Source organism: Leptinotarsa decemlineata, unplaced genomic scaffold, assembly GCF_025532065.1.
Source record: "Leptinotarsa decemlineata unplaced genomic scaffold, Ldec_3_MD MMD2_P_RNA_scaffold_4, whole genome shotgun sequence".
NCBI classification, from domain to species: Eukaryota; Metazoa; Arthropoda; class Insecta; order Coleoptera; family Chrysomelidae; genus Leptinotarsa; species Leptinotarsa decemlineata.
This window is the reverse complement of record NW_027412531.1, coordinates 6,095,588-6,121,275: the sequence shown is the minus strand read 5'-3', so window position 1 is coordinate 6,121,275 and position 25,688 is coordinate 6,095,588. Positions and strand designations below refer to the sequence as shown.

At 33.8% G+C, this 25,688-nt stretch overlaps 2 protein-coding genes across 2 annotated transcripts in view; both read right to left on the bottom strand.

The window, feature by feature from the left end:
- Positions 1 to 25,680, bottom strand: hay (ATP-dependent DNA helicase hay). Its single transcript, XM_074186735.1, has 8 exons — positions 24,780 to 25,680; positions 23,273 to 23,523; positions 19,502 to 19,811; positions 4,985 to 5,279; positions 3,105 to 3,409; positions 2,181 to 2,398; positions 899 to 1,025; positions 1 to 785 (listed from the first exon to the last, which is right to left on the bottom strand). The coding sequence occupies exons 1-8, from the start codon at positions 25,443 to 25,445 to the stop codon at positions 597 to 599; spliced, it is 2,361 nt and encodes a 786-aa protein (XP_074042836.1). The 5' UTR covers positions 25,446 to 25,680; the 3' UTR covers positions 1 to 596.
- Positions 1 to 25,688, bottom strand: part of LOC111502662 (chromosome transmission fidelity protein 8 homolog) — a 29,258-nt gene that overhangs the window by 3,382 nt on the left and 188 nt on the right. The window lies entirely within an intron of this gene.

The window sequence follows — 25,688 nt, the reverse complement described above, 5'->3', positions numbered from 1 at the left end:
TTTGCTAATTTTCATTGGACAATTAAATATACTTATCATCATATTATTATCAATTTTCATGGTTTTCTCATTGAAAGAACGTTTATATTAGAGCCACTACTTTTTAGGATAAACTCAGTTGCCTGCCCTTTCTACACTTTTATATATTTTCAATAAATTGTAATTAAAAACAAATATTCAAGGCATTCTGACATATATAACCATATATATGGCATATGACATATATAACCAAATTTAAAAATTCAATTATACGAAAACTAAAAGAATATATCTTGAAATAGATTGACAGTTTCACATATTTTTATTTATTTTTTTGTTTATTTTTATTTGTCGTAATATTCTTATTTTTTTTTCATTTGTATGTTACATTGTCCATACTATGAACATGTAATATTTTTTGGGATTAATAAAATTCATTCATTCAATTTCCTATCCATAGTACACAAAAAAAAATCAACTATCTATTTTTTGTTTATTCATGGTTTTTATCGAATATATGGGTTTTTCTACCACTCCTTCACATAGATCGAAATTATGATAACCCTGTTATTTAACCCTGTTAAATTAAAAAAAGCCCTAATCACAACACATCTTTGTCAATATCTGAATTTCTTGAAAAGTGGATGCTTATTCAAATTGTTTGATTTTCTATATTCATAATAAACAGCGTCGTCAGCTCCAGACATAGATCCCATATTTCCTACTCTTCTAACAGCTGAGCCTTTAGGACCACTTTCTCCAGGCATTCGTTCGTCTTCACAGTCAATATCGCTAGCTGCCAATACCTGAAATTATTAATCATTTTTTAGAGGTTTTCACTGTATTCAAGTACATAATTCAGTAAACACCAACATCATGAAAATCACATAAATATATTAGATTGATTTTCAGCTAATACCTGCTGTAACAGTTGGCCCTGCTCTTCTCTAGTCTTATACAACAAGTCAGGCTCCTCATCCATACCAGCCAACTTGGTAATTACCTTATAACTGTACCCTTGATTTACCAAAAACCGCTGTCTCTTTCTGAAACAAGATGGATAACAGTCTAATACAAAGCATGAAAATAATGAATAGAGGTTTGAAGAATACAAAAGTTTCAAAAACTTGCAGTTGCAAAAAGTTGATTTCAATAAATATCAACCTTGTCTAAAGTGGCAACAAATTTATATTGTTGAAACTTTTTTGCAAGATATCGAACAAAAACATAGAGAAGAGATAGCGAATAACTTTTGGCGGAAATGACTTAACCTGTCATATGAGATTGAAAGCTGATGAAATGCAATTAGTGACTAACAAAACAGTGCTGCACACAGAAATTGTAGCGGGCGAAAAGGGAAATTTAAATTTGTTCAATTTTTCAACTTCTTTTAGTGTTTGGCTTAGCAGAGGACAGCTTTAGGAAACCTGCTTTAATATTTCTGAATCAAGTTTTCTATTGTTCCCATAGATAGTGTCTTCATATGGCAAATATCATTGCCTTTACTTTCTCAGGTTTGTCCTTTAAGGACAGTTGAATCCAGCAGTACATCATGGTTCAGTCTAGCACCGCAGGTGCTTCAGAGTTTGAGAAATGAGCTAGACTTATTTCACTGTATCAATTATTGCCATAAAATAAAGTTTTGAATGTCAACTTTTCCTATAAGGAAAAGACCCCTACAAGAGCGAGAACCTGAGCAGTTGCCCTGCTCGACACCCCCTAGTGCTGCTACTTGTAACCCCAGTTTGAATCCTGCAGATTGCACGAATTTATTTTGAAGAAAAAGGCTTCTTGGCTTGCATTTCTCATCTCCATACAAAAAAAAAATTATCTCTCCCAGAAATATACCTGTTTTCAATTTATTTTGAAACTTCTCTAAACATCATATGCAATTCAAATATAAATGGTTCTACAAAACTGAGGTAAAGTCAAGACTGATGCTATTAGATTACATTTACTAAAACTGAAGATATATCCTGAGCATTCAAAATATGCATCTACACGAATCATTACCTTACATAATGAGGATCAAAACAATAGGAATCAATTAATGGACCCTCATTATGCAAGTTCATGATTCGCGAAGATGCATATAAAAACATTAATATAGCTTCTAAGGAGTAGTCTCAGATATATCTTGATGCTAACATGTTTAGCGAAACACTCGTGAAGAGACAGCATTTTGTACAAGAAATATTTACCTAGAATAATTCATTTCCATAGTATCCTGGGATACCAGAGTATAAAAGAATGCATTGTACTCTTCAGCTATTGCTCCTTTCTTGGCACGCAAAATACGGCCTAACCTTTGAGCCTCTTGCCTTCTGGAACCCCCATGCGAAGATATTTGTATCAGGACGTTAGCCTCAGGAAGATCAAAGGATGTATCTGCTACTTTACTGACAAAGATTGTGTTCACCTATTTTAAAAATGAACTATAAATATTGGGAAACAGTCAAGAACTCCCATTTGAAATATTTAGTTCTCTAATGTGTCATGAGTAATCATGTCAAATGACCCGCTCATATCAAAGAATATTCCCATTATTTGTTCTTTACTACTCAGGGTATTGTGTATCATGATTATTACTTAATATGAAGCGGTCATGGTAAATCTATTGCAACTAAACTCGTTTAGCTTATCAACATATTTACTGAGTCCTTTATTATAGTTATATTCATAGACTTTGACTAAAAAGCATAAGACAGCCAGTGTAATAAAAATTTTCATATAAATATATTGATCCTTTATTTAGCACAAAAAAGATAATTACGTACAATTGAATAGAGTTTGTCAGAATATAATTATAATATACAACACATAACACATAAAAAATACAAAACACATTCAACTTGGGTTAATCTCGGCTAAAAGATGAGAAAAATAATACAGCTATGCTATGAACATTGTGGAATATTACAGGCAGAATGTCTAATAATAATAAAAACACATCAGAAATTAAGGTGTGTGACCTTACTAATAACACAAGTTGTACAGAGAACATCTTATTATGAAAATTTCCTTGTAAATATTCATCTCAACTTAAAGAGAAATTAAAAATTATACTACATTCTCGCTTTCATAAAAAATACACCTGTTACGGTATTTTTCATTAGGATTTTTACCTTTGGATTGAATTTGAAGTTTTGCAGGATTTGTATTCTCTCTCCCTGAGAGGTAGGTCCATAAATGTAGGGTTTGTTCATTTTTATGGCATAATGTTTCAGAGCAAATACATTATCAGAGAATACTATGGTCTTATCTCCCCTCCTCTCATGATACCTTACGAGGTACTGAGTGGCCCTGAATTTGCTGGGATTCATCACATAAAGGAGTAAACGTTTACTGGTTTTACAAACTAAATATTCTCTATAAAATTCTGGAGTCATTGGGCACCATACTTCTGCACACTGGACTCGAGCAATATAACCTTAAAAAATAATTAGTATTTTTAATATTTTTGAAATTATATGTTGAAGGACAGTTTCCTGTACAGAATGTTCAAAAATGTGAGATAAAAGTGAACTGAAAAAAAAAAAAACAAAACGTGGCAAAAACTAAAAAGAATATAAATACATTTCAAGTAATTACTGTAAAGGAAAAAGTCATAACTGTCTTCTGCATATAACTATTTCAAAGGATCATAGGACTGGGAAACTTTTTTGGCATAGGATCCTATACCCAATTAGTTTCTATTATTGCACTGAATAACAGAGTTTGCTACCAGAGTTCTAAAAAAACCTGTATAGTTAAAATGGTATGTAAAAATTCTGAAGGTTCATATATATGTGATCATAGAGTTCATTTGTCACAGAAGATGTTGATCTTTTCTGCCAAAGGCCGTGCTGGCAATCAGGAATAAGTTTTTGATGTTCATTGAATTCACTCAATCTCATATAGTAGCTATAATCAATTATTTTTGCTAATTGTGGTTGCAAACATTCGTTTCTGTAGTTGTTTACTTCATTTTTGGATCCTTTGTTTTTATAGATAGGGACAGATTGATATTTTGAGAGCATCGGGATGAATCCCTTTATAGAATGATTTGTCTATAATGTATGATAGGATATGACATATAATGTCACTGACAGCCTCAAGGTTTTCCCATGTATGTCATCTACACCTGAGTAGGCGTTTTTGTTGTTTTTTTTATAATCTCTTGAACCTCTACTGGGGTTATTGAGTATAGAAATAAACTATTGATAGAAAATGATGCTAGTTTATATCCTTCTTTGGCTCGATTTTCTCAATATTTATAAAGAAGTCATTGTAGTGATTACCAATTGCTTCCCTATCTGTTATTGTATCATTGTTGATGGTAAGTTCTATTGAATTTCTAGTTTTTGTGATATTTCTAGTTTCATTAATAATTTTCCAGCACTCCTTGTTTATATTACTTGCATTCAAAATTTGTTTATTATTGTACTCTGTTTTAGTTTTCCTTATTAGCTCTTCATATAGGTATTTAAGTTGTTTATACTTGTTTTTTGTGACTTCATTGTTAGTAGACACATATTACATACATATTTCACATACCATTTGATGTAATTCTTTGATGTAATTCACCAAAAAACATTGAAAAAAACTGCAATTCATTATTAAAGTTGGTTCAAAACGTAAATCAACAATAATATTTTGCAGTTCTGCTGTCATATTCGATGACAAAGGTTACTTTGCCCACTTAAAAGTTGTTATTTTCAAGCGAAGAAAATGGTAATTTGATTCTCTTTTTATCAATGTTATCCATTTAACATAGGAAGTGAAAGAATGATTCAGGTGTACTTACTATTCTAAGAGTAAAACAAACTTTAAAAAAATGAGAGTTGTGAGAGATTACAATCAACTGACCGAAAAGAACACACAAGTATTGTCACAATACTTGTGTGTTCACAGCTGAATGACATTTTGCCAATGGACTCCCATGGTGAACTATATAAAATACCTTGAAAAAGTATGTGTATGTGTTGTTCATCAATTATAACCTGTTTTGCTACAGTCTTCTCACCTCTCTTCTGCAACTCCAACCAATTCGCCTCATACAGTTTAGGTCCAATTAAGAAATTCAAATCTGCAATCTTATCATCTTCTCTCAGTAAGGTAGCGGTGAGTCCCAGCTTGCAGTGAGACTGAACGATTGTCAGTACTCTCCTGAACATCTTGGCTGGGATGGTGTGTACCTCGTCAAGAATCATTATACCCCATTCTTGCTCTTGGAGCCATTTCATGGTCTGTTCAGCCTCCCAAGACCTCCGTTGAGTGTGAGTTATCATAGAATAAGTGGTGACCAGAATACTACACCCCTGTAGGACAAAGGAAAATGTATATTCTCGTACATTTCAATTTCATTATTTGACAAGTGGAACCGAAACCTCTGGGCATAAAATTAATCTATTTAAAAACATGTTCCACACCACAACAAACTACTGTCTGTCTATGCCCGTTTCAGTAGCCAAGTAAGCATCATCAAGAGGCGACTAAAACTGAATTATTTATAAATATCTTGATATTTTTATATACACCTGGATGGTCAATTCCTAGTATAAATTATTGTGTTATATTGGTATTATACCCGATGCCAATAACTATCTTTTATGTTACCTAATCTTAACCTATTTCCTACTGTAATTATTATGTAAGAGTAAATAAAGGGCTTTTTGAAATAGGACTTTTGCCACTGTTATAGATTTCATCCAAAAACCGGTCCCAACAATTTTGAACATTCCTTACTATACTTCTCTGGCCTATGAAACAGAACATCCAAGAAAGTATCACTTCATTATTTACAATAAGTTAAGCCAGAATTATATTATTGTCTCGTGGTGTGTCGTGACGCGCCACAAGTAAATCACAACCATACATTTAGTATTAGAATTATATTACTAAAGTGCAGTGTGTCGGGACGGCGATCGGCCGATTCCCGATTGGCGTCAGAACGATGGTGAGGTTTTGACGCGTCAGAACACTCCAAACTAGTATGTTTTTAATCTGACGCGTTAACTAGCTAGAGAATAGTCGTTTGCATTTATTTTTGCACAAGATGTCGGACGAACTTATTGAACTTGTTAGAAAATACGAGTTTGCATTTTTTTAATATAATTTTCTATAATACTCTACCCAAATTGATTTTTTGACATCCTGAAATATTAATGAAATCTTTCTTCATCACTAGTAAATGATAATTCGCTTCGACTACCTCTAAGATCATTTATTGGATGAACCCAATAGTTTCTCTCTTTTCTTTTCTTTTTAAGTAAACTTTACATTAGCAGGCACGCAAGGTTTTCCTGAATATCACTATTCGAATCGGAGGAAAGCATTGTAGATGCTCGCATGCGTTTACTCCAAAGGCCACCACTGTATTGGCTCGAAATAACTTCAGAGCGCGCCCCGACACGATAGAATAGTCTGCACACTCGCAGTCACGTCAGGGAGCATCACAACACACCACAATAATGATGTAATTCCGGCTTAAGGAAGAATTTTAACAGTTTCAGATATATCCTCGACAGCTTTCACTATTACCCACAACATAAAATAGCGGGACTACATTTTCTTGTCTATAGATTGGTCGCGTTATCCTTGAGCAAAGAAAGATATATTGAGAAAAACATAGTTAATAAGTTGAAAAGAAAACGAAAATTTGGAGATCATCTTCGTAAATCCTTGACTTTTTCAAAATTCAAAGACTCAAGATTTATAGTTCTCCCATGATTTATTTATTTATTTTACAATACTCTATAGGACAAAGCCCAATTACAGAGTAGGAATTAACAGAATATAATGGAGCACTCATATGAATATCAAGCACCAGTAATGTATAACCTATTTCGAATATCATTCCTCACTAGACTTATCTCGCCTATGAAACAGAACATCTAAGAAGGTAACACTTCATCATTTACAATGAGTTAAGCCGGAATTATATTATTGTGTCGTGATGTGCCACAAATATATCAGGTTTTTCCGGGTTTTCCTGCAGCTGAAAAAGCAAATGCGCCACTGGAATCAATGAAGTCGCCCCGGAGCGCCAATTAATTTTTAGCATATACACAATTTATATTTCATAATAGGTGACAAAAAAATTATTTTAGAAAGTGGAATTTTATATCTGACAACTTGCAACTAAATACATGATCATCGCTAACAGACTTTGTCACTTAACACATGGTATGGAGCGGAGAATTCTCCAAAACATTTGTGCGAGATGTTTGCATATAAAAAGTAGTCAGGTGTCTGGAACAGATTCTAGAAATGCCAATATCGAACATTTCCAATAATGGGCGGTCAACTATGCTTTTGATAACTTTATATGCTACACTACACTTAACAATAAGACTACATATAACACTCACACATTTTTTCGAGACTGAAAGTTATGCTTTTGTAGTAATTCGGAGTATTGGTGGATATAGGCCATCAGTTTTTAGGCTTAGCGGTTTTAAAAATTGTCGTTGAATGCCTTCTATTCTATATAAATGATACTGATAAAAGGGGCTCCACGCAACTGAAATGTATTCTAACTTTGATCTTACGAAAGCATAGAACAGACTTTTTAAGGTCAAAGTTTCATTAAAATCACTACTGTTACATGCAAATAATCTATACATACGACAGGAGGAAGTTACATTATCAATATGCTTATTAAATGATTGTGCAGTATCAAATGTGACTATGATCCAGAATAGAATAAAATACACCAAAGGATTGGTCCAAATGTTCAAAAAATTCAATTATAAAAGAGGCTTCCGAACCTGCTTGATGGAGATAATAAGAAAATCAAATAATTCGTCATTAAAAATCTCTTTAAAAATGTAAAGAATAAACAAGACAACTGGAACAAAAACCCATAATTATGGGTTGAAGTTTTACTGTAGGGTTCTCACAGAAATTTCAGTTTGGTGATCAACCTCAGAAGGTAATGCAGAATCTACTGGAAATTTGCAATATCACAATAGGCATCTATTTATTTTCTTGAAGTCAGAAGATAGTCAGATATTGCTGAACATAAATAAATGGTCAGGGCATATAGGCTGTTATGTCAACAATAATTCCTTACTACATTGAGAAAAATGTCACCCATGGAGTGGATTATTCTTCACAAGGAAATTCAAACCCTTCTAGCAGAGCACATTCTCTGTACCTTGTTGCAGATTAGATTAGAATGTCAGCATTTGGTAGAGTCTCACTTTTACTAGCTTATCTGAATGATGTTCAAGATCGTTGAAGAGCTCAGTGTAACTATACGTACAAGAACAAATTGGTATTTATTTTTACTTTTCGACATCATTATTAGTTCGTTCAGTGAGATCAGTAAATCAATATGGTTTTCTATCAAAATGCTGCTGCCTTAATAAAAGTCATATTGTTGTGTTGTGCAAAGTGTCCGCCATCATAAGGTGTGGTTTACATTAAGATATAAGCAAGCACAGTGACATAATAGCCAAGTAAGTAAGTGGAAATTCAGTGAAATCAGGAGTGGATCGACTTTTTACCTGTGATATATGTAAATGTAGTTAGGATTCGGAACACACTCTCAGAGTGACATGACACTTGATGTGACACTTGACAATCCTGTAAAAGGGAATAAACGGCATTCTGAATCGAGACACGAAAGTGAGTGTATTATTTTCATTCCCATACATACCCTACTTAATGTTGAATACAACATAACATGGTGCCGAAACTAACAGAATAAAACAGGGAAAAGTAAAAAATATAATAATAAAACGGTGAATTTAAACGTCTTAAGAAAAACATCGAGCTCAAATTAGCAATTCAGTGGTGGATGACATAAAGCAAAAATGGAATCAAGACCGGCCATAACCAGCATGCAGATGGCAGGCAACCTTTACGAAAACTGGAAGTTTTTTATCCAAAAATTCAAAAACTATCTACAAGCTACTGAACTCACCAAAAAGCCAGAAATTACCCAATGTGCACAACTCTTGCAATTGATAGGAGACGAAGGGTTCAAAATTTACAATACTTTTAAGTTCTCAACAGAGGAAAAAGATAAGCTGGAGCCGCTAATTAAGAAATTTGAAGCACACTTCAAGCCAAAAAGCAACATATCAAATGCAAGATACTGTCTTTTCACCAGGAAACAAGAAGAGGGAGAGAGTGTAGATAAATTCATCACAGATCTAATTAATAAGGCAAGTAACTGTGAACTCAAAGATTTAGAGGACAGTCTGATCAAGACATGCATAACGTGTGGGGTAGCAGATGAAAATATTAGACAGCGACTACTAGAGGAAGATGAGATGAGCTTGGAGAAAGCAATCAATCTATGCAAAAGTATCGAAAGTTCGAAACTCCAGTCTGAGAAAATAAGGAAGACAGAGGAGGTAAATTACATAAAGAAAGGAAATTTCAACAAAAAATATCCAAAAGTCCAGAGGGAAGACAAAAGAAATCCAACCTATTCAAGGGCCCAAAGCAGCCAGTCGAGCAAGAAATTTGGAAGCAGTTCAGGGTGCAGCAGATGTGGAATGGATCACCAAGGCCAACCCTGCAAAGCATACAAAGCTAAGTGTAATTTCTGTAATAAAATTGGGCATTATGCCAAAGTTTGTTATCAAAAACAAATAAAATATTTAAATGCAGATGATTCAGAATTAGATGAATTGTTTTTAGGCCTAGTAAATGTTGAAACTGGTAGTGTCGATGATGATTTCATGATAGATTTTAAAGTAAACAATAATAAATTAAGCTGTAGGTTAGATACAGGGGCAATGGCAAATGTAATTTCAATAAATAAATTAAATTCACTGGAAGTTAATGTTCAATTACAAAAAACGAATTGCAGATTAACCACATTTTCAAATGAGACACTTAGAGTCATAGGAAAATGTAATTTAGAATGCAAATATAAAAATAATATATACAATATAACTTTTTATGTGGTAGAGGTTAAATCACCAACAGTAATAGGTCTTCCTACATGTAAAGAATTAAATATATTAAAAAGAATAAATACAATTGAAAAAAGTGAAAATAATTTGAATTCTAGTGAATTTACATTTAAAAAAGATTATTCTGATGTGAAACAAAAATTTAATGATGTTTTTTCAGGTATCGGGTGCTTGGATGAGCCATACAAAATTGTGCTAACTGAAAATGCACAACCAGATATACATCCTCCAAGAAAGATTCCACTACAATTAAAAGAAAAACTAAAACTAGAACTAGCAGAAATGGAGAAAAATGGAATAATTGAGAAAGTTGATGAACCTACAGATTGGGTCAACTCCATAGTTTTAGTAAGAAAACCAAAAAGTAATTCCATAAGAATTTGTATCGATCCTAGGGACTTGAATAAAGCTATCAAAACACTTTCAACTCCCTACGATTGATGAAATTGCTGCAAATTTAAAAGGTAACATTTACTTCAGCAAGCTTGATGCTTCAAAAGCATTTTGGAGCATAAAGCTTGATGATGAAAGCAGTAAACTTTGTACTTTCAACACTTGCTATGGCAGATATAAATTTTTAAGGCTACCTTACGGTATTAGTTCAGCAAGTGAGGTATTTCATAAAAGATACAGTAAAATATTCAATCTGGAGGGTGTAGAAACATTTATTGATGATTTAATAGTGGGTGGCTCATCAAAGCAACAACATGACAAACGTTTATATCAAGTTTTAGAAAAAGCCAGAATAAATAATGTAAAATTTAATTATGAAAAATGTAGTTTTGGTGTAAAAAATGTAAAATTTTTAGGATTTATTTATTGAAAAGATGGTCAAACTGTTGATAGTGATAAAGTTAAAGCCATACAAGATATGAAAAAACCTGAAAATAAAAAAGATGTACAGAGATTATTAGGAATGATAACGTACTTGTCTAAACACATAAAAAATTTGTCAGAGTTAACTGTACCTCTTAGGGAATTAATTAAAGAAAATGTAGAATGGCATTGGCTAGCTAAACATGATGAATGTTTCAGTAAAATTAAGAATGTAATTTCAAAAAGTCCAGTTTTAAGACATTTTGACATAAATGAAAAGTGTTTAATATCGGTTGACTGTTCTAAAGACTCTATAGGAGCTGTACTTTTACAAAAAGGTCACCCAGTAGCTTACATATCAAAGGCTTTAACTTTAACACAGCGTAAATATGCACAAATCGAGAAAGAATTGCTTGGAGTCTTGGTGGCTTGTGAAAAATTTCATAATTATGTATATGCATCGAAATTTGATATTGAAACCGATCATAAACCTCTAATATCTATAGTTAAAAAACCTGATAGATTAGATTTATAAGTATTATATTTTATTTTTGTTAAAAGGGGATAAGGTCTTAGTAATAACTAAAAAAAAAAAAAAAAAAAAAAAAAAATATATTTTTATTTTGTCATTATAAAAAGAGGGGGATGTGATATATGTAAATGTAGTTAGGATTCGGAACACACTCTCAGAGTGACATGACACTTGATGTGACACTTGACAATCCTGTAAAAGGGAATAAACGGCATTCTGAATCGAGACACGAAAGTGAGTGTATTATTTTCATTCCCATACATACCCTACTTAATGTTGAATACAACATAACATTACCCACGTAGCTTTTTTGCCTGTGTTCAAAAAGTGAACTAGATAAAGGCAAAAACGTGAAGAAGTGAAGGATAAAAAGTACAGACGGTGTTCAAATAATAAGTTTATAGTTTTTGGTAGTGTATATTAGATCGACGGGACTGAACTATTGTATGGCATGAAAGGTCATTTTAAATGTTGTAAAAAGAAAGAGTTTACAAATCTAATATGTGTATTATGCTTGGATATTTTTCAACCTTCTTGTGTGGAAAGGAAAAAGTGCCATAAACTTCTAGAAGGTCATAAAATCTATTGTTCCGAAAATTGCAAAGAAAAAGACAAAGACGCTACAACTAGAACAAACATTTTCATGAAGAAATTTCAAAATTAAAACTTGTGATTCACAATAAGGACATTGAATTAGAGAATCTAACTGTCGAGTATAATGAAAAAATTGATGAAATGCAACAAACTGTTGATAAAATGTATATTGGGGAAAAAGACAAATATATTAAGCGGCTGAATAAAAGAACCCAAGACTTCGAAAATGATGTGTTTGAAATGGAGAATAAAGATGCTCAAAAATTGAAGGATCAACGTGAAATCATTTCTCAATTAAATAAAGAGGTTATTAAATTACGCGAAAACATTAGATCACATGAGGAGGAATTTGTTAACAAAAATCAAATAGTATTAGAGTTGGAAATTAGAATTAAGGAATCAGATCAAGTTAGTCGTAGTATGGTACAGTCTATAAAAATGTTAGAAGACGAAAACAATGACTATAGTAAGGAACTGAGAAAACTACAAAATGAATTGGGAGTTTTCCAATTGAATTAGGCCAATCATGGGCAAGAAGTAACAGAAAAAATTACACATAAAAATTAATTTGAACAAACAAATAGAATGTGCAGAAGTAATCAAAATGAAAATTCAGTCAAACATAGCAATTCTGTTAAAATATTGCTCTTATGTGATCAATTTGGTCATAAGTTAGGTGAAATGTTAAATCACCAACTTGAAAATCATAATGTTTTGTCAATTATTAAACCGTTTGCTTGCCTGAACGGCATTATCGAAAACTTACCCCATTTAGCAAAAGATTTCACATTACTTGATTCTATTATTATTTTAGTTGGATCAAATGACTTTAGAAATAAACAATATCCACTTTTTAGAAAATTAAATGATAAGCTCAAAAGCTGTCTACATACAAATTTGCATGTTATATCAGTTCCTTACTGTATGAGTAATGAGTATAACAAATTAATTTACAAATTCAATTACAAACTGAATGCATATCTATATAAGTTGAATAAATGTACACAAAATTTCGTTAATTTTATAGATGTAAATAATGATAAGGGTAAATGTTTAACAAAAAATGAATTATCTATCAAGATAGTCGAAAATATTAATTATAATGTAGTTGCAAATAAAAATTTAATATTTGTTTCATGTGACCAGGAAAATTTTCCCATGAATACTCCAGAACAATCAGATCTGTAGCAAGTGAGAGTGTGGATGTAAATGCTCAAGTTGAGGATAAAAATAAGCATAGTTGGCACATTTTCTATACTAATGTACAAAGCCTTATAAAAAACTTGGATAATTTCCTGCACTGTATCTCGTTGCATAAACCTTTGTTAGTATGTTTATCAGAAACTCATATTACGAATGATATTGCTCTTCATGAAATTAACATAAATGGATATGAGCTAGTACTTTGTAATTCATCCAGCAGACATACGGGAGGAGTTGCCATATATATCAAAAGTGGATTGAAATTTCAACTAATTTTGAAAGATATTATTTTTATGAATGTTTGGTTTGTGGCTATCAGGGTTGTTGTAAATAATACTGTATACATTATGTGTGTGGTGTACCATTCTCCCGGAGCATCACATGCAGATTTTTTAGCATTCTTGGAAGAAAAACTAGAAGAGATAGTAAGTTGTAATTGTGATATTATTATAGTGGGCGATTTCAATCTAAATCTCAAGGGCACAGAGAACACTTACACCCGAAAAATCAAAGAACTGATTAAATTCATGGGACTGTACCAATTAGTTGACGATTATACCAGAATCACCAAGGATTCATCCACATTAATTGATTATTTCATAACAAATAACAAGTTGTTGAAATTTAAAGTATCTCATCTCCAAAGTGTTTCAGATCATTCTAATATTTTAATATCCTAAATCAACTTCCACTATTATAAGTAGGAGAGATTATAAATACTTTGATGAAATTAAATTCCAACTGTCCCTAATGAATACGTTATGGAATAATGATATCACTGACATTAATGAAATATCAAATTCATTCATCAATAATATTATTAGATGCTTGGACATACATGCACCATTCAAAAGGAAGCATAATTTCAATAATCTCAAATTGAAAGTGTGGTTTACAGACGAAATCATGGCAGATTTAAAAAAACGCGATTTTCTTCCTAAAAAAGCAAAGGAAACCAAACTACAATGTGATTGAGATAAATATAAAATAAGTCGTAATCTCGTTACCAAAAAGATACGAATTGGAACTAAAAAGTATTATGAATCAAAGATTGACGAAAATAAAGGAAACAGTAGGACTATGTGGAAAGCACTGAAGGGTTTAGTGAAGGGAAATAGTAAACAAGAGTTCAAAGGTGTACAATATGATAGTCTTCTTGTAACAAATGAAGCAAAAGTAGCAGGATATTTTAATTCATTTTTCGTTGACAGTTTGAAAAATCTAACCGAAAGTATAGTACCAATAAATGATTATAATCATGTTCTCAGTCATATTATACCAACAAATGAGATATTTGGGGAATTTGAAACATTGAATATGTGCGAGTTAAAAAAGATAATTTTTTCCCTCAAGAAAAATAATACAGATGACAATGGAATTAATCTGAATATAATCAAGTTGACATTTGAAATACCGGGAAATAGGTTTTTGGACTTGATAAATTTATCGTTAACCACTGAAACATTTCCTGATGGTTGGAAAATTGCCACCATCGTTCCTATTGAAAAACTAACAAACACCGTTTTAGGATCTGATTTTAGACCCATAAATACCCTGCCAATTTATGAGAAAATATTAGAAATCACAGTGAAAGAGCAATTGATGAAATTTATAGCGAAACATAATATTTTGATTAAAGAACAATCTGGCTTTAGGGAATCCCATTCATGTGAAACTGCACTGCAATTTCTAATCCCTTTGTGGAAAGTTGAGCTATCTAAAAAACGTATTATAGGTGTCGTCTTTCTGGATTTCAAAAGGGCATTCGGGACGGTCATCATTGAGTTACTTTTAATGAAATTAAATAAGTATGGACTAGATTATAAAGTATTACAATGGTTCACAAATTACCTCACATATCGGAAGCAGCTAGTTAAATATAATCAAGTGACATCAAGTACTTTAAATGTGATTTCTGGAGTCCCTCAAGGGTCAGTATTGGGTCCACTGCTATTCTTGCTGTACATAAATGATATTGTGATACATGTTAAAAGGTGTAAGATAAAACTGTTTGCCGACGACACTATGTTGTACTGTTCTGGGACGACTAATGAAATCTCAGAATGTTTAAATGAGGAACTATTAAATATAAACGAGTGGTTATGTGACAACGGCCTCAAGTTAAATGTTAATAAAACAAAATGCATGTTAATAGGTAGCAAATATCGTTTAAAACAACTGCAAGATGAACAGCTGTCATTGAATCTTTATATTGATAATGTCATCATTGAAAGGGTAGCAACTTTTAAATATCTGGGAGTGGTATTAGATCAAGAATTGAACTTTAATGCACACTGTAGTTATATTCAGAAGAAAATAGCCACGAAAATTCATCTTTTATATAGATTGAAAAATAAAATAAGTGAATATGCAAAATTAACAATTTATAAATCAATAATAGCACCCCACATTGACTATTGCAGTACATTACTCTATTTTGTGAGCAATGAAAATCTAAACAGATTACAGAAGCTTCAAAACAGATCCATGAGGGCAATATTAAGTTGTAAAAAACGCACATCTGTGGAATACATGTTGGAAACACTGTCTCTTATGTTTGCTAAACAAAGGATAACACTAAATATGCTAATATTTATATTTAAAATTAAAAACAATATGTTGCCAAATTATCTGAGTGATCAGTTGACCTACACAAGTAGTATTCATAAACACTCCACTAGAAATAGAATAGGAAATTTTTATATCAACAGAGAACATATAGGTTGTGACTCGTTCAGGTCTGATTGCATTTAATAATCTGCCAAGTCATATAAAAAGCTATGATTCATTAAATTCATTCAAAAGAAAATGTAGTGAATATATTTCAATTGTCATCAATAATTCGTCTTGTTTATTAGTTTCGTGTTTTTAAAATGTGACTTGTCTCTAATTTTATATATATATATATATATATATATATATATATATATATATATATATATATATATACCTATTAGACAAGTCATAATTTCTAGACTATTAGGAGAATTGAAATGAGATTTGGTATAGTTGAATGGTATGTGGAGAGGAATGTTTTCACATATTTTTCACTTTCCGGTCACTTCCGGTTTCAGCGGAAATGGCTCCGGTTCTGAATTTTTAAATGGAACACCCTGTATATTGTAACATTTTTGGATTTCTGAGGCAATTCTGGATCAGAAACTGACATTTCCGGAAGTTTTTCAGCCTACTTGATTTTTTCAGAGTCACTTTTAAAATTGCATCTAGGTGGCCATGATCGGACGTAAACTAATCTATGGACCTCAGGTGATATCAGAAAATTGCAATAGCGGAGTTTTAGTGACTAGTGTGTTGAATATGAATGAGACAAGTTTACAAAATAACATTTTCGTGTCTAACTATTATTTTTCAAATGGCGACCATTTTTTGACAAGCAATTTCCGAAAAAAGGATTTTTTGACGAATCTAACGTTACTAATTTATTTGCGATTGGATCAACAAATTTAACAAATAATTTCAGCGATGCACTTAGATGTTTTGCAATATCCTAAGTTCTTGAAAATTCCACTATAGTAAATTTTCAAAGTGCATCCCTCCTTGTTCAAGACACATTTCAGCTCGTTCAATTGTTTCTCTCAACACGTTTTGTAACATTTGAGGCGATATACTTCTAAATGCCTGTTGAATCCTTTCTTTTAAGATTTCGAGAGTGGCTGGGGCTGTTGCATAGTAGACCCTTTCTTTTACATATCCCCAAATGAAGAAATCTAACACAGTCAGATCCGGTGAGCGGGCAGGCCACCGTACTGGACCGTTGGTTGCAATAACTCTATTATTAAAATGCTCTATTAAAAAATCAAGTACGTCTCTGCTATTATGGGGTGGTGCTCCATCTTGCTGGAAGTAAATTTGCCGTAAAACTCCTAAAGGCATATCATTAAGATGATCCTCGATTTCATTTTGAAGAAAACCCAAGTATCTAACCCCTGTTAACTGACCTTGAAACAATATTGGACCAATTATTCTGTTTCCAACGATACCAGCCCAGACATTGACGCCAAACCTTTCTTGAAAATTGCCCTCTCTCATTGCATGTTGATTTTGTTGGGCCCAGTACCGACAATTCTGCTTATTAAACATGCCATTATTTGTAAACCGTGATTCGTCGGAAAATAGAATGAAGTTGATAAAATTTGGGTTAACTCTATGATTTTGAAGCAACCAATCACAAAATACTACTCCTCTATTGCCGTCGTCAGCATACAAATGTTGATGTAACTGATATTTAAATGCTCGATATCCGTGCTTTTTCAGTATTTTTCTTGCTGATTCGTGACTTATCTGCATTTCTCTACTAATTTCTCTTAAAGAAACCGTTTTGTCAACTTCTACCATAGCAAGAACGTTAATCTCAGTCTCCTCATTTATGACAAACCTCTGTTCTGCGTCTCGATTTCCCTCTTGCCTAAAACGACTCTCAACATAGGGAAAATACTGATGAGATGGGTGTTGCCGATTGGGATATCTCTGAGCATACAACTCAGCAGCTTTCCTTGAATTTCTGTGGCATTCTCCAAACAATAACAACATATCCACTTTTTCACTTTGAGTATACATTATTTCGACGAAAAATTAAACTAAAGTTAACGAAAATCAAGAGAAACTTCTACTTTCTGCTCATAAAGCTTATGTCACTGTCATAACCTAGGTGAGCGTTTTGTTCTCCAAAGTGGACTTGATGGAAATAACCGCAAAATATTATGCATCATTCCTATCCATGGCACCCTTGACAAAAGTAAATGAATTTGTATCGAGTATTTTCCTCAGTTATATTTAATTTATGTTCTTATTTGTAATCCAATCGCAAATAAATCAGTATCGTTAGATTTGTCAAAAAATCCTTTTTTCGGAAAGTGCTTGTCAAAAAATGGTCGCCATTTGAAAAATAATAGTTAGACACGAAAATGTTATTTTGTAAACTTGTCTCATTCATATTCAACACACTAGTCACTAAAACTCCGCTATTGCAATTTTCTGATATCACCTGAGGTCCATAGATTAGTTTACGTCCGATCATGGCCACCTAGATGCAATTTTAAAAGTGACTCTGAAAAAATCAAGTAGGCTGAAAAACTTCCGGAAATGTCAGTTTCTGATCCAGAATTGTCTCAGAAATCCAAAAATGTTACAATATACAGGGTGTTCCATTTAAAAATTCAGAACCGGAGCCATTTCCGCTGAAACCGGAAGTGACCGGAAAGTGAAAAATATGTGAAAACTCTCCTCTTCACATACCATTTATCTGTACCAAATCTCGTTTTGATACACCTAATAGTCTAGAAGTTATGACTTGTCTAATAGATTCGTTGACACCCGGTATATATATATATATATATATATATATATATATATATATATATATATATATGTATATATATATATATATATATATGTATATATATACAAAGATTTTATCGAGTGTGTATGATGTACAAATCAAAAATGAAACAATTAGTGGACATAACACTCCAAAAAGGGGGGCAAGAAACACGTGTCCGCGGTTTGCCCCCCTTTTTGGAGTGTTATGTCCACTAATTGTTTCATTTTTGATTTATATATATATATATATATATATATATATAAAATATATATATATATATATATATATATATATATATATATAAAATATATATATATATATATATATATATATATATATATATATATATATATATATATATATATATATATATATATATATATATATATATAAATATAAATATATATATATATATATATATATATATATATATATATAAAATATATATATATATATATATATATATATATATATATTATTGTTTTGTATTTTATAAGTGACTGACTGTACTATGAAGAGCATTATTTGCTAATAAAGAGTAATAATGATTCACCAAATAAAATATATCTTTTATCAACCTATCTAAATGATAATTCACCAATTAAAGTAATCAGCTTTGTTAAGGAACTGGATTTATTCAATTGACGTTTGTTAGGTGTGCATATATTTTATGAAGCAAAACGTATCATTTTAATATTAAAACCTCATGAAACTACTGACACATCTATTTTAGAAGGTCCAATAAATTTTGGATCATCCTATTATCGATGATGTGCTACTTTCACACTAAACAATTTTAGCTGTTGCTATATGGTTATTATACCATTTCAAATTGTTTAAGAAATTAAAAAAAAATTAGTGACCTCAGTAGATTTCACCTGTCGTATAGGAATTGTACCATACTGTTTGAGAACCGATTTGTGTAAACCATCCAAAATCGATATGCCTGTAGCTTGCCTGCTAGTTTTACCTCAAGTTCAACATTGATTTTATGATTTCTGGAACTGTTCAAGTATAATTTCTATAATCATCAATTTGAGTATGATTCTTTCATTTGTGATCTACTTTGAAGCGTGAAGACCATGTAGTCAGTGCATATTCATTATACACTCCATCACTCACCATTGGTTTATCTTTGGCTTCAGATGTGAATCTACAAATCATACTGTCATCTGCAGTGGACCACATTTTGAATTGTTGCTTCCACTGCTCCACAGATACTCCAGAATTGCACAATACTAATGCCCTTTTCCTCACGGTGCAGCAAGCAGTCACACCCACCAGTGACTTACCAGCTCCACACGGCAAAACAATAACTCCAGATCTGGCTCTTCCATTACCAAACATTTTCCTGAGACTTTTTTCTTGGTAAGGACGTAAGACTGCAGATGGTCTGAGGTCTACATTGATATCAGGATTGATTGTATCATTTCTAAAATAATAAAATCAACAAAAGTCACTGTAAAATACTTGTTTTGATTATTATTAATACAATGACTTGAAAAAATATTTTCAAAAGCAGGGTCACAAATTGAAAAAACAAATCAATATATTTAACATAAGAATTTAATAAAATTCTGAGATTAAGTTGGAATTCAATAAAATTGTTAGATTGGAGTTGGAATTCAATATAATTACCATTATTAAACTTCCACATCTATATCATGGAATTTTATTTAATTTTGTCAATAAATTTGTATTTTTTTTTCATGATTTTAACCCTTCGTACATTTAATCATGCCCTTTCGTTTACTACTGTGCTAGATATTATCAAAGGCAAAGTGGTAACGGTCACAGTGACTGAGTTCTTGCTCAAGTTGTTGTTCCATTTCCGAACGCGGTAACTACAATGCAAGTATTTGACTCAGGTTTTATATTATTTTTAGTGGGTGAGGCTTGGTTTCTCTCAATTGGGTTACCTGACCTTATTCTGTACCTGTAAGGACAGATAGCCAAATTTAATAATTGTTCATTGCCCCTTCTTTTCTATTAAAATTATCCCCATGTTTATAAATTTCCATTGCCTCTCTATATACCCTTGGATATATACTTTTATCAACTATTAGGTACTGAATCTTTGAATTAGACAATGTGAGTGCTTTCTTCGTTGGCAGGTTGGCTTTCCTTGTTCATCTTCCACTGCCTGAACCACTGTGCATGCTGTTTTCGGCGAGTGCATTGGCTTGGGATGTGGTGTGGTGTGGGATGTGTTGAGCAAACCGGCCATCGGATGCCTGCTTCCACGTAGCCCCGCTGGGTACGGGAATGACAGAATTACTTGTGGTTCTGTTATTTCCCACCTGAATGGCATCCCAACGATGGCTTAATCCTAAGGTGTGTGTATCCATGCCGAGAGGATGAATGACACTGAGCCTATCAGCTGTCTCTACGGAACCTTCGAGATACCGGGCGCCCTCTCGTAGTAGCATCGCTTTGTCACGGTAATGCGGGGCTCTGCCGTGATTGACCTTCTTTCCCTAGCTACTCGTGGGACCTTTATGGACAGAGTAAACTTAAAATTTCTTTCTGACGCTGAGTCTATAGAGGAAATGGATGTCGAGCTTACGACTCCAACTAACCTCCCTGTAAACTTAGATCAGAAGCGAGTCTACAGAGGAGACGGATGTCGAGTTTATGACTCCGACTGACCTCCCTGTAAATTTAGTTCAGGAGCGAGTCTACAAAGGAGATGGATGTCGAGTTTACAACTCCAACTGACCTTCCTGTAAATTTAATTTGGGAGCGAGTCTCCAGAGGAGATGGATATCGAGTTTACGACTCCAACGGTCCTCCCTGTAAATTTAGTTCAAGAGCGAGTCTACAGAGGAGATGGATGTCGAGTTTACGACTACAATTGACCTCCCTGTAAATTTAGTTCAAGAGCGAGTCTACAGAGGAGGTGGATGTCGAGTTTACGACTCCAACTGACCTCCCTGTAAATTTAGTTCAAGAGCGAGTCTACAGGGGTGATGGTTGTCGAGTTTACGACTCCAACTAACCTCCCTGTAAATTTAATTCAGGAGCGACTCTCCAGAGGAGATGGATGTCGAGTTTACGACTCCGACTGACCTCCCTGTAAATTTAGTACAGGAGCGAGTCTACAAAGGAGATGGATGTCGAGTTTACAACTCCAACTGACCTCCCTGTAAATTTAATTCGGGAGCGAGTCTCCAGAGGAGATGGATATCGAGTTTACGACTCCAACGGTCCTCCCTGTAAATTTAGTTCAAGAGCGAGTCTACAGAGGAGATGGATGTCGAGTTTACGACTACAAATGACCTCCCTGTAAATTTAGTTCAAGAGCGAGTCTACAGAGGAGGTGGATGTCGAGTTTACGACTCCAACTGACCTCCCTGTAAATTTAGTTCTGGAGCGAGTCTACAGAGGTGATGGTTGTCGAGTTTACGACTCCAACTAACCTCCCTGTAAATTTAATTCAGGAGCGAGTCTCCAGAGGAGATGGATGTCGAGTTTACGACTCCAACGGGCCTCCCTGTAAATTTAGTTCAGGAACTAGTCTACAGAGGAGATGCATGTCGAGTTTACGACTCCAACGGACCTCTCTGTAAATTTAGTTCAGGAGCGAGTCTACAGAGGAGATGGATGTCGAGTTTACGACTCCGACTGACCTCCCTGTAAATTTAGTTCAGGAGCGAGTCTACAAAGGAGATGGATGTCGAGTTTACAACTCCAACTGACCTCCCTGTAAATTTAATTCGGGAGCGAGTCTCCAGAGGAGATGGATATCGAGTTTACGACTCCAACGGTCCTCCCTGTAAATTTAGTTCAAGAGCGAGTCTACAGAGGAGATGGATGTCGAGTTTACGACTACAAGTGACCTCCCTGTAAATTTAGTTCAAGAGCGAGTCTACAGAGGAGGTGGATGTCGAGTTTACGACTCCAACTGACCTCCCTGTAAATTTAGTTCTGGAGCGAGTCTACAGAGGTGATGGTTGTCGAGTTTACGACTCCAACTAACCTCCCTGTAAATTTAATTCAGGAGCGAGTCTCCAGAGGAGATGGATGTCGAGTTTACGACTCCAACGGGCCTCCCTGTAAATTTAGTTCAGGAACTAGTCTACAGAGGAGATGCATGTCGAGTTTACGACTCCAACGGACCTCACTGTAAATTTAGTTAAGGAGCGAGTCTACAGAGGAGATGGATGTCGAGTTTACGACTCCAATTGACTTCCCTGTAAATTTAGTTCAGGAGCGAGAGCTGCGGCGTACGCAGAATCTGTCTCAGGTGGGGGAACTAACCCCCATGAGCAGGTTAGCAAACGTTTGCGCTCAAGTGAGGTTTCACCAAAACCAGAGGCGAAAAAGCCCTTCACGGCTGAATCTAAGGCATTGTCAGGTGTAGCTGACGTGCAAAAACCCTCATATGGGAGGGTTGTCATGGGTATCAAGGTGAAAATCTTGCAACTTGATTATCCGACTACCTCATTAACAGAGCATATTCTTTGTGCCTGCCCCGCTGGGGACCGTATCAGGTCTTTAGAGTTCGGCAGAGACGTACTCTTACCATCTGACCTGAAAGACCACTCATCATTCAAAACTAATTGGCTTCGTTTAGAAGCTGGGTTTGTTTGGCTGAGTGAGAATAGGTGTGAGCCACAATGAACCCTTGCGGGTTGCGGTGGAGGGTTGAATAGGCCCACTCACTTTGGACCTAACCTAACCTTCATTAAGAGCATATTGTAGTAGAACATGCTGTAGTAGACAAAACGTCAGGCATAAAAACCTACAGACCATGGCCAAAAGAATCATAAAATAGCTTTCGCACAGTTATCTCCGGCCGTGAAAGTTAACATTCTTTGGATTTTAGTAGTATCAGATTTGAAACAAAAAAATTAATAAAACTGAAAAAGCAAATGTTCTAACCAAACTCACCTAAAATCATATTCGGCGAGGAGAGGATATTCAAGTTCAATACACCTCTTCTGAATTACTTCAATTTTTTCTTGATTCACTTCAAAGGAAACAGTCTCTAAGGAGGTATCTTCCTCTTCTTCTTCATTGTCCATTTTCTCATAGAAATTAGTGATATCATCGGGAACTGTATTTCCTTCTCCACTGTTTCCTTGATCTCCAGATGTACCAGCTTTCACACCAAAAGAAGGGATATTTTTCTTATCTTGAACCTGAAATTTTGGTAGTGTTAGTCTGGAAACAAAGTGGAGCCAAATCTACATGCATACTTGGTAACCTATACTTGACAATGGATAGTGCAATGGATAGTGCGAATTCAACTGGTACTACTGAGTATAAATGAATCATTTTCAACTGTTTCATATTTTTTATTCTCTTAAATTTTTTTCAATAAACATGTATGTTTCTTTGGATTGTTATCATTATTTTTTTTACTTAAGAAGGGGTTACTGGTCAGACCCTGTAGAAGCTCTGACCCATTCAGAGAGCATGCCACTATCGTCAATCAATGAATAGTCTGCACAATTGTGAAGTAATAACAATAAATCGTTTGAGGGAGAACAGCTAAAACCTTTCTTACCCAAAAACTATTCTCTCCTAAAAATGAACCCCTTTCAATTCAATAAATTGTTCATTTCTCAATAATAAAGGTGCATAATCCACTAATGCTCTGTTCTGAATAATGTAAACTCTGATTTCACATTCTGATTGAACTTTGTATGTTGTGATTGGTGACGACATATTGTGAACTGGGGCTATTACAGAGAGAACATAGACTCCAGCAACTGAAAAAGGATGCAATAATTCACATTTTGGCATCTAAGTCAGTAATACACTCAAATGTTTCAGCAAATCTTCAATCATTTCCAGAAAGTATGCAACCTAAATCACTGAAGATGTAGTGATAGTTACGTTCTCCAGTACTGAGACATACTCAAAACTTTGTGTGATACAAATTGTAAAGTAGGCACAAGTAACATGACAGACAACCAGTCTATATGGTCTTCATATAACAGAGAGTTCTTGAGTTCAACAAAAAGATTCCCATAGATTTCTTTAACCAATAAAAATGTGGTAACACTTTGAATGGACCAATCCTTAGAATCGATTAGTGGACTCGTCAATGAATTTAAGAATTCACCATAATCTTGCTGTGTGGTGTGTGATACATTTCTGTCTCTCAACAGTGACTATCAATTTAAAAAAAAAAATTCTCCTACTTTTATCCATCTACCGATATCCATAGATAAAAAATTGGGAAATTTTAAATAAGCCTAAACAAGCATTTCACAAACCAAATGTAATGAGTCAAGAATAGGATAAATTGAACCTTTAAAACCCCTTCGATAGCACAAAATATGTAAAAGTAACCAATTGTCAAATACAGATTTCTTTAATTCCTCAGTAATATAAGTTATCAATTTTCATAGAATATTTGTTGAAGAGGTTACATTAAGCGTACACGTACCTGTTTGATGAATTCTTCACTTTCATTTTCAACATTTCTGCGCAATCTACACTCTTGAATCACTGGATCTTTAAGTAACTTTTGCAAAATTTCAGGAAAGGGACTTTCTACAAAATATTTGTTGTGCTTGAGAACAAGCTTAACCTTACCATAAGAGAGGGTACACAGTTTAATGAACTCTATAATACCATCAGGAACGCTAGTCTTGCTTAACCTCTTGAGGTATTCAATAATATCATTGGTTTGCAAACCAACACTGACAGCTGCATAAAGGGAATATGCCGTCAGCTTATATTCATGAATATGTTCAGGGCGACAAACCGGTTCAGAAATGGCAATGAGGAAATCATGAGCATGTCTATATACTGGAGAAAAGGATTCTAAGAAGATATGACCATTGGGGGCCACCCAGAGTGGCCGAGAAGCATTGTCTGGCTTCAGGATCATTTGGGAACGATAGTCTTTAGCCCCAAACTCATCTTCTTGAACAGAGTTATCATTTTTTTCAGCATCTCTTGCTGCCGCTCCTGGAACAAATGATTCAGATGTTTCATTATCATTTGTATCTTCCTCTTCATATGTCCAAGCTTCTTCCTCCTCCTTCTTGCGTCTTTTGGAAGGTCGTCCTTCGTTTCTACCGGCACCACTACGTTTTGGGGGCCCCATATAAGTATGACAAAATCGAGTCTTTTTGAATTATATCAGCAACAAATCTACTATGAAACAATTGCTTTCGAATTAGATTTTGAAAAAATCTTAATATGCGTTGTTTTTTCCGTTAGTTAGACTGACTATAATCTTTGCTATAATAATTACAAATTAACCAATGTCAACTTGCTTTTTTGCACTGCTTTTGACAATCATAACTGCCAACTAAAGATCTTGAAATGGGAAAACACTATAAAAATA